This window comes from Peromyscus leucopus, chromosome 9, assembly GCF_004664715.2.
Source record: "Peromyscus leucopus breed LL Stock chromosome 9, UCI_PerLeu_2.1, whole genome shotgun sequence".
In the NCBI taxonomy this organism is placed as follows: domain Eukaryota; kingdom Metazoa; phylum Chordata; class Mammalia; order Rodentia; family Cricetidae; genus Peromyscus; species Peromyscus leucopus.
The window spans coordinates 66,021,735-66,042,003 of record NC_051070.1 but is presented as its reverse complement, the minus strand read 5'-3'; the positions used below and the strand labels follow the sequence as shown (position 1 = coordinate 66,042,003).

The 20,269-nt window shown below is 39.8% G+C and overlaps 1 protein-coding gene across 2 annotated transcripts in view; it reads left to right on the top strand.

Moving 5' to 3' along the window:
* The window catches only part of Ift88 (intraflagellar transport 88), a 106,399-nt gene that overhangs the window by 10,272 nt on the left and 75,858 nt on the right, over positions 1 to 20,269 (top strand). For both annotated transcript variants that reach the window (XM_028870417.2, XM_028870416.2), the window contains exons 3-12: positions 567 to 629; positions 3,244 to 3,300; positions 4,538 to 4,591; positions 5,708 to 5,771; positions 6,545 to 6,614; positions 10,269 to 10,359; positions 13,611 to 13,715; positions 15,360 to 15,462; positions 16,673 to 16,787; positions 18,701 to 18,932. In XM_028870417.2, the coding sequence (XP_028726250.1) occupies positions 567 to 629; positions 3,244 to 3,300; positions 4,538 to 4,591; positions 5,708 to 5,771; positions 6,545 to 6,614; positions 10,269 to 10,359; positions 13,611 to 13,715; positions 15,360 to 15,462; positions 16,673 to 16,787; positions 18,701 to 18,932 (954 nt within the window). The remainder of the gene's footprint in view (positions 1 to 566; positions 630 to 3,243; positions 3,301 to 4,537; positions 4,592 to 5,707; positions 5,772 to 6,544; positions 6,615 to 10,268; positions 10,360 to 13,610; positions 13,716 to 15,359; positions 15,463 to 16,672; positions 16,788 to 18,700; positions 18,933 to 20,269) is intronic.

Here is a 20,269-nt window from a genome sequence, read left to right as displayed (position 1 = left end):
GGACTGTAGTGTGATCCTGGAATATAAGAGGAAGGGACGGAAGAGGGGAAGGGTGAGGAAGGTGGGAAAGGGGAGGGAGAGAGGGAAGGGGAGAATGAAGAAAAAGGGGGAAGAGGAGAGAGGGAAGGCAAGAGATTTGACTCTCATTCCTCCAGCCACCATGGAGGAGGGAGGAGGAAAGGACGTGCCTGAGTATTTGATAGTTAGCCAGGTGATGGCTCCACCCTTAGGGGGTTTTGGTTATTTTAAATGGTGAATAAGTACACAGTTCTCAGTCATAAACACTGAGGACTTTCCTGGGACATGTGCAGTCAACGGCACCCACCAGCATAATTAATTATTCTTCTACTTTGGCTGAGTTTTTTGCAAAAAGATGTTTCCCAAGATTCCAGGGGGTAGAAGGAGCCTTGATATTTGGAGGATCAGGGGTTTAGAACTTGAAGACAGGAGACTGTCTTTGGGGTAAGATGAATTATAGGAGGTCTTGAATATGAACCAGACGAGTTTAAAGTTTGTCACATTTATTCACATTTGAATGTTATGTTAATTTTGTCTTTTTATTTTAGGAGTTGGAGAATGACACAGGTTTTCAGCAAGCGGTGAGAACCAGTCATGGCAGAAGACCTCCAGTAAGCAAATCAGAAATGATTCATTGATAAAATTTACCATCACAGTCATGTTTAGGTGTCCAACCCAGTAGTGCTAAGTACATTGTTGTGAGGCAGAGCTTCAGGATGATCTCCTCGTGCAGATTGAAAACTCTTGCCCATAAATACCTCACCCCCCAGCTTTTCCTTCCCCACCACTCCAGTAGCTACCGCTCAGATTTCCCTTTCTGCGCCTTTGACTACGAGACCCCTCACACGGTGGAATCCTGCAGTATTTGCGTGTTGGCTTCAGCCAGCCCTTCATTTTACTTAGTACATGTTCTCTAGTCCATCGTTATAATCTTTGTTGTCCTCTTTCAGGACACGTGGTTCAGGAATGGGCTTTCCTCCCATTCTGTGGGCTACTTTCATGTTCTTGATTATAGTCTCTGGTACATAAAAGTTTTTGGATTGATGTAGTCCTGTTTGCTTATTCTTTTGGTGTCACGTTCTAGAAGTCATTGCCAAGGCTAAGACTGTGAGCCTTTCTGCTAATATTTTCTCTCAGGAAATTTGTAGTTTTGGTTAATTAATTTTATATGTGTGGTGTAAGATAAAGAATCAACTTCTTCCTTTTGAATGTTGAAAAGGCGTTCTTTCTTTCTTGGTCTATTTTAATTTATGAATGCTCACATAGTTTTCCCAGTTCCTAACAATAGCAGAATTTTACATTGTTTTCAGAACTGTAATTGCCACCTATTCCTGTTTTTTGGTTGTTTTGGAGACAGAGTCTCACCATGTAGGCCAGGCTGGCTTTGAACTTGCTCCTGTGTTAGCCAGGATCGCGGGTGTGCAGCACCACGTTGGCTCATTCCTTTTTCACTGTTCTCAGTTTTCTGCTAAAACTGCTGGCCTTGTGATCTGCCTCCTGGCACTCACTAAGCATGGTGGTGCATGTCTGGTGTTTGCACTGTATGTGTGCCTCCTGGATCGCTGTCCATTTGTCTGTCTCTCTGCTTGCCTCCTGGCCTCAGTGTATAGCCTTTTGAGATGACCCACTAAAGCCTGGACGATTACCAGGGCTGTCTCCCTGGCAGGCCCTCTCTTCCAGCACATATTACCTCAGTTTGAATGCCGGGCTTTGCTCAGCTTCTCAGCCTTGCCTGTGGAATGGAAAGATGCCTTGAGGACAAAAAACTGCCCTGGGAGCTGGAGAGATGGCTGCTCTTCCAGAGGATCCAGGTTCAATTCCTAACACCCATGTGGCAGTTCACAACTGTCTGTAACTCTAATTCTAAGTGATCTGACACCCTCACACAGACATGCATGTAGGCAAAACACCGGTGCACGTAAAATAAAAATAAATGGTTAAAAAACCCAAAACCTGCCCCAGTACAGACTCCTTTTCTTCCTATCTTAAGACTTTATGTCTTACTTTAGTAGTTCTACAATGCATTCAAACAGATTTTTATAGTGTGTTTGGGGAGGGTACAGTATGTATGTATCACTTGGTCAGAGGACAACTTTTTGGAGTTGGTTCTGCTTACACCAAACCAAGTCTCCTGGTTTGTCTGACAAGTGCTTTTTTTATACACTGAGCCAGCTGACCAACACAAACTTGGTTTTTGTTTGGTTTTCAAGACAGGGTTTCTCTGTGTAGCCCTGGCTGTCCTGAAACTCTCTCTGTAGATCAAGCTGGCCTCGAACTCAGGGGCTCACCTGCCTCTGCCTCCTGAGTGCTGGGATTAAAGGTGTGCGCCATCACTGCCCATCCCAAACTTGTTTTTTAACAGACATTTTTGTGCAGCCTTTTTAGTAGTTCTCAGTAGGAAGACGTGGTAAAACAGTCCAGTATAGCAAGAAGTAGAATTCCTTTTTGAGTGATACTCAGTTATTCCCAACAGCTAGCATGTTGAGGTCACTTTCACATGGTCCCTTTTGAGTCTAGCTCCAATCATATGATGTGTTGTTTGTATCCTTTGCTCTCAGAATCCTTTTTACTTAAAAGTTGAAGGAATTTGGACTCAAAGATATTAAATATAGTTGAGGGAGAACTGGGATTCAAATCCCGTAGCCTCCAAAGCTGTATCTGTTGGTGGGGTCTGTGGCTGTAACACCAAAGATGCAGCATGTGTTGAATGAATGGTGGATGCAAGCATAAAAGCTGGGCTTATTAGGGTCTCGGATCATTCCCAAGTCCCTTTCCTTTAAAATCAACTTCAAACCGAGGCTCCTTCTGAGCACTTTCAATAACTGAACTCCCTAGTATTTAAGCAATCATTCTAAGTATGACATTTCCCCTTTTTTGAGATTATAATATAATCACAACATTTCTCTCTTCCCTTCCCTCCAAACCTTTCCGTATAACCCTCCCCACTCTCCTTCAAATTCATGGGCTCTTTTTTTTATTGTTATTGCATGCATGTATGTACACACACACACACACACACACACACACACACACCCCTAAATATAACTTGCTCAGTCTGTATAATGTTATTTGCATGTATAACAATTTGGCATCAGACAACCAATTGGTGTGCTCTTCTCTGGGCAGGACCACCAAATACAACATTTCTTCACCGTTGAGTCTCTGCATTTTCTGCTTTGTAGCCTGATCTGAATATTGCTGACTATGCTCCTTTTCCTTCCCAAGGTAACTGCTAAAATACCAAGCACAGCAGTCAGCAGACCCATAGCCACTGGATACGGGGTAAGTTCTATTTTTTTTTTGTTTTTTTTTGTTTTTGTTTTTGTTTTTTTAGAGACAGGGTTTTTCTGTGTCACTTTGCACCTTTCCTGGAACTCACTCTGTAGCCCAGGCTGGCCTGGAACTCACAGAGATCCTCTTGCCTCTGCCTCCCGAGTGCTGGGATTAAAGGTGTGTGTTACCACCTCCCGGGTGCGGTAAGTTCTATTAAGTGGAAAATATTAAGATGTTTCTTAAAATATGTGTAAGTTTATATAAGGCAGTTCTAAATAATTTAGGCTTTGTCAAGTCATGACCCAGATATATAGTTATAGGTATTAAAAAGTCTAATTTGAGTAATAGCTTTGAATATTTTAGTAAGTTTGATTTATGCACAACTATATTTTATTATCCTTTTCTATTTGTAGACCTTCTTGTTTGCCAATTGATTTCTGTTTCCTACATAATATAACCAACTCTTGTGTGCATTCCATTCATGAGTTCTACATGAAGTTAGATGTTACATAAGAACAATAGTGTTTATAAGAACTTAACTAATGAAAAGATGAAATTGAAGAAAATGTTTCAGGGATATATGTCTGGGTTTTATCTTATCTACCCTTTGGGGAAAATAGTCTCTAAATTCCCTAGGAGTAATAATCCTTTTACTTAACTTACATAAGTATTTTTGGCTTACATAAAATAAGAAAGAATGGTAGAAAAATGAAAGACTGAAGTGGAGTAGCTTTTTTTAATCTTTATGATCATGTACTCTAGGGTCAGCAAAATGGCTTCACAGCCCAGAGGCCCAGAGCATTAGCCTTTACAGCACTCCTTTACGTGAGTAAGGAGAGCAGCCTCCTACAGGAAGCCTGAGGAGGATGGATTTACATTTGGTCTTGCTTCACAGTAAGAGGAGGTGAAGGGACAGATATTTTCAGTTTTGCAGATCAAATGGTCTTTGTTACAAGTATCCATGCAGTGGTGTTTGTAATACAAAAGCAGCCACAGGTGGTGTGTAAATGGGTGGGGTTTTGCTGTAGTCCAGCAAACCATACTTACAGCACAGAGGGTAGTGTGTGCTGACCCCTGTTTAATAGGTTTGCAAATTGATTCCACACTATTAAGTGACAAATGGAAAAATTTGTGTTTATGGGTAGATAGAGTGAAGAAAGAGTTAAGAGAAATGCCTGCAGTTTGATTTGTAAAGTTATAGGCAGCTGTTTTAGGAATCGGTTTAACTTGCTTTTCTGCTTATTAGTCTAAGACATCCCTGACATCATCAATGGGAAGACCAATGACAGGGACTATCCAGGTATGTCTGTCTGCTCATGTGGTTTATCTTGTGACTTAGACCTTATTACCAAAGGTTTTCCTCTTCTTGTACTTTAACAATTCTAACAAAGATGTTACTTGTATAGTAACACCTTTACCTTGTAGGGTAACATTTGGGCTGCTTTGCATCTTCAGAAGCATGCTTTCTTTGGATTTGTATGCTCCAGTCTCAAGTGAGATCCTGTTAGAACTGACATAGACTGATGCTTTGTTCTTCTGAAGTAGCTGGAACTCATTCTCTTGTGCTACTTTTTACAGCAATTTCTATGGATTCTCTTGTAGCATGTGGGAGACCAGCCCGGAGTAGCTGACAAATAAGCTGGTTTGTAGGCAGAGTTTTTTTTTTTGTCAAGACCGCCAGCTCCCAAATAACCACTCAGAGACTTATTATTAACTATAAATGCTCAGCCAATAGCTCAGGTTTATTACTGACTAGCTCTTACAACTTAAATTAACCCATTTCTATTAATCTGTGTGCTTCCCTGAGGCGTATGGCTTTTACCTCTCCTGCTTCCTTTCCATCTGGCTGGTGACTTCTCTGACTCTGCCCTCCTTCTCAGCATTCTCTCTGCCCCCAATTGGCAATCGGCCAATGAGCTTTTTGTTAACAATGAGAGCAACACATATTTACAGTGTACAAAGATTGTTTCACAGCTCTAATTAGTTTGTTCTTTTATAACCAAGAAAAGAAGAGTTGGATCAAGGCATTTAAATTTTAGAGGGCAAAGAGAGACAGAGTTGCTGCATGAGGATGCAGAAGTAAGGCATGAGGAAATGGCTATTAAAGATCAGGACTAAATGGGCTGGAGAGATGGCTTAGTGAGTAAGAGCACTGGACGCTCTTCCAGAGGACCCAGATTCAATTCCCAGCACCCACATGGCAGCTCACAACTGTCTGTAACTTCAGTTCCAGGGGATCCAACACCCTCATACAGATATATGTGTAAGCAAAGCAACAATTTACAGAAAAAAATAAAATTAGTAAATCGTTTTTTAAAAAATCAGGACTAAAGTAGGATGTGTGTTATATGCAGAATTGTCAATAGGTATAGTTCTTATTCAGGAATAAGTTTTAAATGATTCTTGTTCTTTGAAGGATGGAGTTGCTCGACCCATGACAGCAGTGAGAGCAGCTGGCTTTTCCAAGGCAGCCTTACGAGGTTGGTTCATTCCCCAGCACCCACGCCCATTGTGTATGTGCGTATCATTTCCATTTAAGATAAAATCAAACCAGCCATTGATTACAAGATGCACCATGATTTTAGTTACCATTAAGAAAGGGACGGGGTAAGCTGGCTCTGGTGGTTTGTACCTGTAGCCCCAGCAATGGGGAGGCTGAGAAAGGTGTGTCACCTGTTCTCTAGCAGGCTGCATGTGGAGAGCCTGCGCAAACGGAGAGTAAGAGGGAGGGAGGGGCTGGTGAGACTGCTGTAGCTCACTCGGGGCGGTCGTTACACCAGTGTGGAGTTTGTGAGAATGTGTTCAAGTATGCACCTGAAATGTCGTTTGTATAAGTTAGAATTTGATCTTTAAAATGAAAGGTGAAAATATTCCTTAAATACATAAGTTAAATTATTAAAAATAAAAAATTGTTTATTATACCAATAAGAAAAATTAGAAAGCTAATCTCAGGTTATACCTTACATGCTTGATAATTTAGAGTTCATAATAGAAATACAGACCTATGAAGGAAGAAAGTAAATACTTAGGGAATAATTTATTTTTGTTTTTGTTTGGTAATCTGTAAGTTTTGTTTATAGTTTCATGTGTGTTAAAAATCTTAACAATTTCCATGAAATACTTAATATGTGTGATAAGTGTTTTGCCTATTGAACTTACACCATATAATAAATGGTAACTTATGTATGTACTTATGTACAAAGTTCTCTTCAACTTTGCTGGATCATAAACTTAGTCTTGAATTGTGTCTCAGGCTCTGCGTTTGACCCCCTCGGCCAGTCCAGGGGCCCTGCTCCTCCTTTGGAAGCCAAAAACGAAGATAGGTACGCAAGGCCTTACGCTGCTGTGTTGCTGCTGCTGCTGCTGCTGCTGCATGATTTTTTTCTAGATAGATCCTTTAAGCTGTGTGAGCAGCATGCTGATGAAACTTCATCCCCATTCTTGAACTTAGTGAAGAAAAAAAAAATCTAGGAATAGTCATGTGAAGTCGTGCCATCTCATTGGACTGTAAGTTGACTGCAGTTGTGGTCTAAGTTTCATGAGTAGGAATTCTCTGGAAGGCCAAACAGGATTATAAATGGTATGTTATTTTAGAAGGGTATTTTTCAAAGAAAAAATTTAAGAGAAAAATAGCAAATTAGTTTGCCATATTATTTAATGACCAGTTTAGTTGTGTGTGTGTGTGTGTGTGTGTGTGTGTGTGTGTGTGTGTGTGTGTGTTTGGCTGATTGGTTGGTTTTGTGATGCTGAAGGTCCAACCCAGAGCCTGATACATGCCAGCAAGCACTGTACTACTACACTGCATCCCCAGTCCCTCCTGTGTTTAAAATTGTAAATCTTAATCACAGTACTCAGGGCTATTATGTTTGTTATATAAGTTCCCCTTTGACTAACAAGGAATCTCTATAGATGACCAGTTTATTTTGTACCCAAGCTAGTTGGGAGAAGGGTGTTATTTAAATATTAATGTAATTTAGGTTCTTTTTACTGCTCACGAAGAAGAGAAATCTGGAAACATGCACACGTAATTAGAGCATTTATTGTGTTACCCAGCGTGAGTTCTGAAGGAAGGGCAGTTCTGGTGTGGCTGATTTTATTGCTCAACAGCATAAGCCTTTGTTTGGCTTTTCCTCCATCCTTTTGGCTTTTCCCAAGAGCCCGCTTATCGGTGTGATGCCCGAGAGTGGTGAGAGTTCAGGATAACATGTGACTGAGAAGTTGAGTGGCTGAAAGCTCCAAGATTCCAGTTCCTTTCAACAAAGCAGAGACCTTTGTAGCTCTCTCTACCACAAACTCATGTGCCCTTATTTCTCATTGACCTCGAATGCTCAGAGGCTTAGGGCCGAGTCCACTGCTGGGAGGAGAGTGAGGTGCTCTGCTCCAGCTTGGTGTCTGCACTGGCTAGCAGGCGCTTGTCAGACACCTAGCAGTATCTGCAGACCAGTTTTATCTTATTGGAATTGATTAGAGCATATATATATATGTTTATATTAATGTTTTTGGTTTACTAGCAATCTGTAACATTTAAAGACTTTTATTGAAGCTGGATGGTAGTAGCCATGCCTTTAATTCCAGTACTCAAAAGGCAGAGGCAGGTGGATCTTTGAGTTTGAGGCCAGCTTGAGCTGGCAAGTTGAGTATATTTAAACTTCACTATAAAATTTTAAATTTCTGTTTATTTTATTTTATGTATATGAGTGTTTTGTCTACATATATGTCTGTGTACCACATGCATGCCTGGTACCCACAGAGACCATAAAAGGATATCAGATCCCCTAGAACTGGAATTACAGATGGTTGTTGAGCCACCATGTGGGTGTTGAGAACTGAATCCTGGTCTTCTGGAAGAGCAGTTAGTGCTCTTAACCACTGAACCATCTCTCCAACCCCTTATCGTTTTTTTTTTTTTTTTTTTTAAATAAAAATTTCCATTTGTTATGCTATTGCTCAGTTTGAATTTTAAAGCTCTTTATTGACCACTAGAATGCATATTCTTAGTCTCCCACAGAATAAGAGGTTATAGATAAAACTACTGTATATTTATTCCTGAATTCTTTTAAAAAGACCATTTGTAGTGAATTAAGAGAGCTATCTACTTGGATGTAGGTGGATTTTTCTCTTGGGCAACCAGCTCACAAAAAAATGACACGGAGACTTATTATTAACTATAAAAGCTCAACCTATAGCTTAGGCTTGTCCCACTAAATCTTAAAACTTAAATTAACCCATTACTATTCATCTACATGCTGCCATGTGACTCATGGCTTTTACCTCTCCTCCTGCTTGTCTCTCTGTGTCCGGCTGGCGATTCTGCCTTTCTTCTTCCCAGAGCTCTCTGTCCATTAGTCCCTGCTATACCTCCTACCTAGCTATTCACCATTTAGCTTTTTATTAAACTGATCAGTGACATATCTTTACACAGTGTCATCAAATATCTCACAATACTTAGATGTAACTTCACTGGGATTTTATTAAGGAATCAGTGCATATAGAGAGAGTTACACTATTTTCCTGGAAGAAAGTGCTAGCAAATCAACATTAACATTATTTTCAAATGTGACTGCTTTGGCAATTGTTTATTTATTAATTTGTGTGTGTGTGTGTGTGTGTGTGTGTGTGTGTTTTGCTAGGAATTGAATAGGGCCTTGCACATGCCCAGCAAATTGTTCTACAACTGAGCTGTATCTACAGGTCCAGGATAATTTGCTCTTAATAAAGTCAAAGTTTTTTTAATTCATGCAGTATTTTTATGAATTCTTTCTGAATGTTATACATGCACGCAGTGTATTCTGATCATGTATACTTCCTCACCCCTCCACCAGTTCCCCTTAGAGACACTCCTAAACCACCTTTCAACAACTTGATACCTTTTTAAAAATTCTTCATAATTCACTGAATCTGATTTGTGCTGCACAGATATGAGCCGTTTATTGAAACATGGTTGACCTCCCAGGGACCATACCCTTAAGGAACCACATTGGTTGTTTTTGTTTTTTTTTTTTTCGTTTGTTTGTTTGTTTTCTTTAGTGTTTTTGGACAGGCTCTCACTATGTAGCTTTGTCTGGTGTGGAATGCTCTGTGTATACCAGGTTGGCCTCCACGTCAGGGATCTGCCATCCTCTGCTGCCCAGGTTCTGGCATGAAAGGCTCATGCCACCATGAGGCCCAAGAGCCAAGATTATTTCTTTCTTTCTTTCTTTCTTTATTTATTTATTTATTTGGTTTTTCGAGACAGGGTTTCTCTGTGTAGCTTTGCGCCTTTCCTGGAACTTGCTTTGGAGACCAGGCTGGCCTCGAACTCACAGAGATCCGCCTGGCTCTGCCTCCCGAGTGCTGGGATTAAAGGCGTGCACCACCACCGCCTAGCAAAGAGCCAAGATTTTTAAACTGTTTACTCTTGTTAGAAATTTTCTTTATAACATTCTTGTGTTCATAAGTAACTTTAAATCTCTTTTATGAGCTCTAGTTTTCCTAGCCATAGGGAAGTTTTCATTTTTTATAGATCTAAAAACCAGCCACTCCTTGCTGGAGTAGTGACTCCAGTTGCAGGGGCCCAGTGTGCCTGCCTGGTCTAGATCCTGCTCTGTCCCTTGCTAGCTTTGTGATCCTGGGCAAAACTTTCTAAACCTGTTTAGTTTCATTTCATTATGCATTTCATTAAAATGCAGTTACACGTCAAGTGTTTTATGAGAAGTAATTGAAGTTGTTAGGGTGGCACATTCTGTTCAGTGTGTGATTATTACACTTGGCCCTAAATAAATATTCATTTTATTTTGATGTTTATTTATTATGACTAATTCACTAATGTAATTATTAAGCACAATAGTGGTTGTTTTGTTTCGCAATTCCATGTATATTCTTATTCGAAATCTAGTTTTAAAGCTTAATGGCATTTAATAGGCAATATCCCAAAGTAACTGGTGGTATAGATTTTAGTGGTTGGGTGATTTAATCTACACCCACTGGTGTTTCAACAGTCCAGAGGAAAAGATCAGACAGTTGGAGAAGAAAGTCAATGAGCTGGTAGAAGAGAGCTGCATTGCCAACAGCTGTGGAGACTTAAAGCTGGTAAGTTCACAAACACGGAAAACCAGATTCTGAGATGTGTGCTGATGTCTGCATCTGCTTTTAAACATACACATACATGGGCACATTTTCTTCTGCTGTTGTCTGGCCTTAGGCTTTGACTAAGACAATTATTTTGAGAATTTTGCTTTACAAATTCTGATACCACAATGGGGTGATTTTACAATTTTTGACATTGTTTTTTTTTTTTTTCAAAGATTTATGTGTATTTTGTGTGTGTGAATGTTTTGCCTATATGTGTGTATGTAAATCACATGTGCCTGTGGAGGCCAGAAAAGGGTGTTGGATCCCCTGGAACACGAGTTACAGACTTTTGAGCTGCCCTGTGGTTACTGGGAACCAAACCCTAGTTCTCTGCAAGAGCAGCAAGTGCTCTTAACCCCTGAGCCATCTTTCTAGGCCCAACATTAACATTGGTCTTTTTAATATGGAAACAATTCTATGTAGTGCTTCCAAAACTCAGCACCATGACTCATGAATCACACTGTGTGCTATAGAGCACTATTTCCCCTTTCTACTGAGCCAGGGTCTCACTATAGCCAAGAGTGGCCTGGGAATCATGCCCCTCCTGCCTGTACATTTTCACCCTCTGTGTGCTGGGGCAATGGGCATGTGCTACCATGCCCAGCTTCCTAAGTTCTGTTTCCTCATCGAAACCTCACTGGCCCTTCAGGATTTCAACTCTGCTTTTTAATGTGCACATGTAATGCATTAGTGATTAACTCCTGAGTTGCCAATCATGCATTAAGGAAAGAAATAAAAACACTTCCCCCTAGAGTTGTTTAACCAAGAGTGAGTTCAGATGGAATTCTCTGCTTTATACTCCCTGTCTTCTGTCCATGACCTCTGTCTGCTGCATGAGTCTGAATCTGTGCCTGCATCTGTATCATGGCTGTCCCTGTATGTCTGTCTGTGTGTCCATCCCACATAAAGGGCTTCACTCTGTATGTACTGGACATCACAGAAAGCATCACCTGGGGAAGGAATGGGATTCTTTTGTTTGTTTGGTTGGTTTTGTTTTGTTTTTTGAGACAGGGTTTCTCTGTGTAGCTTTGTGCCTTTCCTGGAACTCACTTAGTAGTCCAGGCTGGCCTCAAACTCATAGAGATCCGCCTGGCTCTCCCTCCGGAGTGCTGGGATTAAAGGCGTGCGCCACCACCGCCGGCGGAATGGGATTCTTTTTTTTTTTTTTTTTTTTTTTTTTTTTTTTTGCTTTTTCGAAACAGGGTTTCTCTGTGTAGCTTTGCGCCTTTCCTGGGACTCACTTGGTAGCCCAGGCTGGCCTCGAACTCACAGAGATCCGCCTGGCTCTGCCTCCCGAGTGCTGGGATTAAAGGTGTGCGCCACCACCGCCCGGCCAGAATGGGATTCTTACAGAAATCTTTAGCAGAGTTTTTTTATGGGATTAAGTCACTGGCTGCAACTGATCCTAACTGACCCAGACAACAACATACTATAAATACCATTGTTTATCAACCAGTGTCCATAATGGTTGCTTTCAACCTTATTATAGATTTTAGGAAGTTGCTTTCAATTTCCGTATTTGTTCCTTTCAGCACATGATACATGCACATGCATTATCTGGTTCAGGGGCATGGAAGAGAACATAATTTAAGATTGCAGCTATGCATTATCTTAGGTTGTAAAAGCTGACAACATGGGAAGCCCAAGGCAAGAAAGGTTGGTTGTTACATTGTTCTCTTAAAGGCAGGTTCTTCAAGCAGTTTGAGCACACAGTAGGATAGCAGTTTCAAGTTTTAAATGACTTCAAGGTGTATCATTAACTCTAGCTGTGAAGTCCAGCAAAAGTTCCAGTCTCTTAGGCTGTAAGGGATATTTTCAGAATATTGTATCACCACATTTTAACATAAAATTTTCCTTTCCTTCCTTCCTTCCTTCCTTCCTTCCTTCCTTCCTTCCTTCCTTCCTTCCTTTGCCTTGTGCATGTTAGGTAAGCCCTCTACCATGGAGCTATATCCACAGCATTCTTTATTTTGAGATAGTCTTAGTTACCTAGGTTGGCCTTGAACTTGTGATCTTCCTGCTTCAGCCTCCCACACAGCTGTGGTGCCACCAGGCCTAGCTCTTTTCTTGCTTGCTGCTTCTGCGTCTTTTTTGTTGTTGTTGTTGTTGTTTTGGTTTTGGATTTTTTAGTCAGGGTCTCTCTACATGGCCCTGGCTGTTCTAGAACTCACTCTGTAGACCAGGCTGGCCTCAAACTCACAGAGATCTTCCAGTCTCTGCCTCTGTAGTGTTGTGATTAAAGGTCATACCTGCATGCCTGGCTGCTAAATCTTTACTTTCAGTTTGGTTTGTTATATTACTTTAGTTCTCAGTCCATGCAAGTACAACTTTTCATGACTTAAAAGCTAAGTCTCTTATTACGCTTTTTTTTTTTGTAGAAATCAACGAAAGATCCATGATATTTGAGTATTCTAGGGCCCAAGCTAAACATTTCTCATAATATTAGACATTTATTATCTTTTAGCTTGTTGAATTTTGAGTATCCCCAAAGCCAAACAAAATCCATCTAAATCCTACCTTGTAAGATTGAATTAAAATAATCAAATACTTAGAAATTGGGAGGAAAAAAGATAACGTAAGCATAATTGTAAATGGAGTTTCTGTGTCTTGCTCCAACCTGCAGCCACTTCCAAATAATCACTTGGAGACTTAATATTACTTATAAATGCTTGGCTGTTAGCTCAGTCTTATTACTAACAAGCTCTTATATTTTAAGTTAACCCATATTCTTTATTCATGCTTGGATGTGTGGCGGTACCTTTATTAGCATGGTACATTGGTCTCCTGCTCCCTCTGTGTCTGGCTGGTGACTCCTTTGATTCCTCCCTTCCTCTTCCCAGTGTCCTCTGTGTCTGGCTGTCCCACCTATACTTCCTGCTTGGCTATGGGCCTGTCAGCTTTTTATTAACTAATGAGATCAATATATATTCACAGTGTACAAAAGAATTATTCCACATCACATAATCAAATCCAAAAGGTGGCAGGAAGAGGTGGTACAATGTTAACTTGCAGTAAATACACCCTTTTCCAGGAAAACAGTTATATTACAGAGCACCATTTTAACAATATTCTGGGAATTTTGTATGAGCCTGCAAAGGGGCATTCAGGGAAATCTGGGGTGGAAGATGAATTCAGTCATACATCATAGAGATGTGTAAATATTGGTGAATGCGTGAGCCTGTCTAAATCAAGAATAAATCTGATTTCAGGCCTTAGAAAAGGCAAAAGATGCAGGAAGGAAAGAGAGAGTCCTGGTGAGACAGCGAGAGCAAGTTACGACTCCAGAAAATATCAACCTGGACTTAACGTACTCCGTAAGTGTTGCTGTGCCTGATGAGTATCATGTGGGTACCAGCATCTCTCCACTCCAAGGCTCTCCATTTTTGTCTGTTTTGTTTTTTATTTCTTTCTGCAGTGATAAGGATCAAACCCAGAGCATTGTATATGTCAGTCAAGTACTCTGTCACATACATCCTTAGCCCTGTTGTAGCATTTAGGAAAAGATTTTTTCACTAAATCATAAAGTTTGTTCAGACTTATGGGATACTGTCTTACTTTTCTATTGCCATGGCAAAACACCATGACCAAGGCAGCTTATAAGAGAAAGCATTTAACTGGGGGCTCACAGTTTCAGAGGGTGAGTTCATGACCATCATGACAGGGAGCATGGCACCAGGCAGGTAGGCATGGAGCTGGAGAAGTCGCTGCAAGTTTGGGACAACAAACCATAAGGCACAGAGAGAGTAAGCTGACTGAATGATGTGAGCTTTTTAAACCTCAAAACCCATCCCAGTGACACACCTTCAACAAAGCCACACCTCCTAATCCTTCCTAAACAATTCCACCATTTGTGGACCAAGAATGCAAATATGGCAGAGTAATGGTGGCGCACGCCTTTAATCCCAGCACTTGGGAAGCAGAGGCAGGCAGATCTCAATGAGTTTGAGGCCAGCCTGGTCTACAGAGTGAGTTCCAGGACAGCCAGGGCTATACAGAGAAACCCTGTCTCGGAAAAGGAAAAAAAAAAAGATTTCTTTTGTTTAATTAGTTGTTCATTTGTTTTTATTTGTGACGTAAATTGAACCTTGGGCCTCAGGCATGCCACATAAGGGCCTCACCTTGAGCTGCATGCCCACCCCTCAGTTGTAAGCCCGCGTTCTTATGCCTCTACTTTTCAAACATTCCTAATATTTATGCTGCACGTAGGGTTATCTTAATGAGGGGCTAATGTCGATTTTTGAGTCAGTAAATATGTGACACTAGTGGAAAAATCAATGCCTTTAATTTCTAACTAAATATCTTCAATGCTAAAAAGATTCTTCCTTGATCACTACACTGCTATTTAAATGAGTGTATTTTCAGTAGTCTGAGTCTTATATGTAAAATAAATGAAAAAGGAAGCATCTGAAATATTAAAGGTACTATTTACAGGTCCATGCCTTTAATCCCAGCATTCAGGAGACTGAAGCAGGCAGATCTCCGTGAGCTGGAGACCAGCCTGGTCTACATAGAGAGTTCCAGGCCAGCCTGGGCTACATAGTGAGACCCTATCTCAGAAAAAGCTTTTGTTATACAAATCATTCTCTGGTATGCTTTACAGCTTAAGCTATTTCTATATAATATTTCATTTCTACTTGTAAGGAGAACTAAATAGTCCTTTTCTTGATTATTTTTCTACCAGTAGCATTAGCAAAGCACATTTATTCTTTGTGGGTCTTCCTAAAATTACTTATGTAGTACTCAAATTAAAAAAAGAATACAAAGAAAATTAAGTGAAGCTTAGAGGACAGCCCTCCATTGTCGGCATTCTGTTTACTTGTAATGCAAGGTAGGTTTACATGAGTGACTGACTATCTTGAGACATAGCATTGTTCAAGCGTTTTAACCTCCAGAATGACTGCAAGTGAATGGGGCCTAGAGTAGTCATTATGTGGCTTCTTACAATGTTTCTTTCCTAGGTTCTCTTCAACTTGGCCAGTCAGTATTCAGCTAATGAAATGTATGCAGAAGCACTAAACACATACCAAGTTATAGTGAAAAATAAGATGTTTAGCAATGCAGGTAGGTGTATAAAATGAATATTTCACGCAGATATCTAATTCCTTTGTAGTGTTAATTATATTTCCTCGCTTTATGTTTTCTTATAATAAAATGATCTGTGCTTTAAGTGAATTTATATTTATGATGTGGTGTCATGCTTAAACATACTGTGTGTGAAAAAATACATATATAGGAATAAATGCAGTTGGCATGAAATAAACTGCCTAATACCAAACAGAAGATATATTCCAAGTGGGGCGAGGTGGTGCATGCTTTTAATCCCAGTACTGGACACAAGGCAGGTGGATCTCTTGAGTTCAAGGCCACCTGGTCTACATAGAGAGCTCCAGAACAGCCAGGACTACATAGTGAGACTCTGTCTCAGACTCTGTCTCAAAAAAAAAAGTATTATGTCATCATAGGAAGAAGGAGCCATGCCAACCATATGGAACATTTCTTTCATTATGTGACTGTGTTCCCAAGAGAGAAATGTATATTTATATTACATAGTTTTTGTTGTAATATTAAGGTTTATTATAGTGAGTATTGTTTCCTTTAATAATATTAAAATTATGTACCATTATGGAGTAAATTACAAATGTCTTATATCCCTTTTTAAAATTATATGGTGTGTGTATATGTATGTGTGTAAATGTAAATGCATGAATGTTATGGTGGAGCCAGAGGACAGCTCTCCGGAATCTGTTCTGTTCTTCCATTATACATTCCAAGAGGGAATCAGCTCCTCAGGCCTGCACAGCAAGAACTTTCACCATTGTCTCCTGTTTCTCTTAGCATAATGCACTTCAGTTTTGTAATAAAAACAGTTGTCTAGCCGTATTTTCAAGAAGTTCCATTTCTCCATAGAGAAGTGTGTGACCATATGACAATGGTGTGCTGTTTTGATGTTAGAATTTTAGCTCTAAAACTTTTAACTGGGCCAGTGTAATTGCTCAGTGGGTACACACACTTGTACCTATGGCTGCTGACCTGAGTTTCGTCTCCAGATCCTAGAAAATGGCAGGAGAGAATCAACTCCCATGAGTTTTTCTCTGACTCCCACATGTGTGCTGTGACACTTGTATCTGTACACATACACACACAATAAAATTTTAAATCATTTAAAGCTTCCTAACTTGAAAAATAAGCTTTAGAGAATATAAACTAAGATTATCTAAAATATAGGAAAAGTACAAACATGAGAATGTTTAACACTCATCTTTTTAATTAGGGAGACTGAAAGTGAATATGGGAAATATTTATTTAAAGCAGAGGAATTATTCCAAAGCCATTAAGTTCTACCGAATGGCCTTAGATCAGATCCCGAGTGTCCATAAAGAAATGAGGTAAGTGTGGAACCTGGTGACTATAAAGTTTAAGTGTCTTTTCAGAAACAAGATGACTTGTGGTTTGCTGTCATTGGGCTGAACCTTTTGAAGTGTTTGTAGATGGGAGGTATTAGATTCATGTTTCAGATGTGGCGTTTTGCTCTGTTCACTTGTAACATATATATGTAATATATATCACATATTGGCAAATTAAAGGTTAAAGAAATAGTATATGATCAAAAAATAAAAATAAAACTAAGCTGAGCATGTAGGCTGTTAGTAACATCATACAACTTAATGCCAGCACGGCCATACAGCATTCCTGACAGCAGAACAGACTACAGTGCACACTCTTCCTACTGTTTCGAGAATAAGGCTAAAAGAGATTACTGTGGAATAGAAAAGGTGGAGAAGTTGGGGTATCTTCTACTCCAATATTCAAGAACAGAAATAGTATATTTATGGGCTTAATGTTCCCTAGGCGTAGGGGACATTTCATATGTTATGGTCCCTTATTTGTAGATGCTACTTTTTAGCAAGTGTCACCTAACTTACAGAATACTCTAGAACAGTGGTTCTCAACCTTCCTAATGCTGCAACCCTTTAATACAGTTTCTCATGGTGTGGTGACCCCCAACTATTAAATTATTTAGTTGCTACTTTATAGCTGTGGTTTTGCTCTTATGAATCATAATGTAAATATCTGATATGCAGGATATCTGATATGTGACTCCTGTAGGGGTCACAACTCACATGTTGAGAACTGCTGCTCTAGAAGAATCTTTAACCCAGGTAAAACAAAGAATTTGAGCATTTCTGGAAAATTTAATTTAGGGGCATGTATTATATGCTTAATAATAGCTGAGGCAGTGGATACTATAGTAATTTAGCCGAGGCAGTAGCTACCAAGGACTTGAGGTAGGTTACATTGTAGACAAAAAGAACATCATAGAATGAATGATCCTGATCCAGTCAGCTAGTTATGAATAAACACTGGGGTTATGTTCGGATATGCTTGGAAACGAGGCAGGATCATATCCACTAGAATGGCTGAAAAGGACTGACAGTGACAGGTATTGACACAGATGCTGTTACATTAGAAATCTCATACATTGGATATGTGAAATGCTACGGCTGCTTTCAAGACAGGCAGTGTCCTAAAAGGTAACCATTTACCATATGGTCAACAATTCTGTTCCTTGGTATCTACCTAGAAGAAATGAAAATTTACATTATTTCAAAGCCTTGTATGTGAATGTTCATAGTAGCACTAATCATAGTATCAAAAAAGTGCAAGTAACCCAAATTTCCAGCAAGTAGGCAGTAGATTAGAAAGTATGGCAAGGCCAGGTGTTGTGGCACACATCTTTAATCCCAGTACTCTGGAAGCAGAGGCAGGCAGATCTCTATGAATCTGAAGCCAGCCTGGTATATGTAGAAAGTTCCAATCCACCAAGCCAGCCAGGGCTGCATAGTGAGACCCTGTCTCAAAAAAATAATATAATATATCTATGCCATAGAATACTATGTAGTGATTTTTTTTAAGGGATGAGGCATTGATACCACAGTATAGAGGAACCGCAGGATTGTGTCAAGGGGGTGGAGCCTGACATTTCATACAGTTTTATTTATAGACAATAACTAGAAAAGGCAGAGAGACAGAAAGTAGATTAGTGGCTCTGTAGTGACTGTGGGGATGGGGAACAACTGTTAATAGGCACAGGTTTCTTCTTCAGGTAATAGAAATGACTTAAATATGTGGTTACTGTCCCACGAGTGTAAATATGGCAGTAACATTAAATGTTGTGATCTGTCTGTTGTACTATTAAAGCTTTAAACTTAGGAAGTAAAATGAGAAAGGAAAGTGTAGCAACTTGAATGTCATATTAGGAGTTCAGACTTTTCAGGCTAACCTGTTTCTCTTTGTTTAGGATTAAAATAATGCAGAACATTGGAATTACATTTATAAAAACTGGTCAATATTCAGATGCCATTAACTCATTCGAGCACATCATGAGTATGGCCCCGAATCTGAAGGCAGGCTTCAACCTCATTCTCAGTTGTTTCGCCATTGGAGATCGAGAGAAAATGAAGAAGGCATTCCAGAAATTAATTGCTGTTCCGTTAGAAATTGATGAAGATGATAAATATATCTCCCCAAGTGTGAGTATGAAAATGACAGTTATGTGGCATCTTTCTATTTCTGGAAATGAGCAAATTGTAATTTCTTAACAGGCAATTAATACATTTCATTTGCTATTTAAACTGAGTTGAGTATGGAGCTCTTGACACGGGGTTAGAGATTATGGTTAAAACAGACTGCAGTGGTGGCGCACACCTTTAATCCCAGCACTCGGGAAACAGAGGCAGGTGGATCTCTGTGAGTTCGAGGCCAGCCTGGTCTACAGAATGAGTTCCAGGACAGGCACCAAAACTACACAGAGAAACCCTGTCTCTAAAAAACAAACAAACAAACAAACAACAACAAAAAACCAGACTGCACAGTTGTAGTCAAAGCTTTAAAAAAGGAATCATTAAAAGTAAGATTTGACTGTACCTTGACCATGTGACCGTGGAACTTTTAGTTTTTGTCAGCTTGACACAACTAGAGACACCTGGGAAGAAGGACCCTCAGCTGAGGAATTGCTTCCATCAGCTTGGCCTGTGGCTGGGTCTGTGGGGCATTTTCTTGATTAAGGTTTGGTGTGGAAGACTCAGATCACTGTGGCCAGTCCACCCCTTGATGATGAAACCTGCAAGCTAAATAGAACTGCCCATCCTATAAGTTGGTTCGGTCAGTGTTTTGGTCAGAGCAGTAAGAAATAAACTGGAACAGTAGTACTGAGGATTGAACCTAAGGCTTGCACATGCTCTGCCACTGGGCTCCACCACTGGGCTATACCCCTGTCCATCTCCCGTGGAACCTAAATTCTGTCTTGTTTTTGTTTTGTTTGACATAGGATCTCAAATTTGCTATGTAGCTAAGGATGATTTTGAACTTCTGGTGCTCCTGCCTTTACCTCCTGAATGCTGGGATTCCAGGCATGTGCCACTATGCCCAACTTCCAGTCCTGGGATATAACTCAGGCCTTCATGGATCACAGGCAAACATTCCACCAACTGAGCTACATCCTCTGAAAAGTCTTATTTTTTAAAGACCTGAGGAGATATTATATAATGTTAAGTAAAGAGGTATAGGTCCATATTTTACACATGAAAAACTGGGAGAAAATACATCAAAATAGAAACAGCAGTTTCTGGACAGTTAATGTTGTTTCTTCCTCCTCTTGCTCCTCTTATTCTTCTTTCTTAATATTTTGAAAACATTTCCCATATTTTTATGCATAAATTATTAGCATTCTGATACATTAAATCAAACTATATGAAATTGCCTATATTTAGATAGGTAGATCTATTTTTTTTTTTTTTTTTTTTTTTTTTTTTTTTTTTTTTTTTTTTTGGTTTTTCGAGACAGGGTTTCTCTGCGTAGCTTTGCGCCT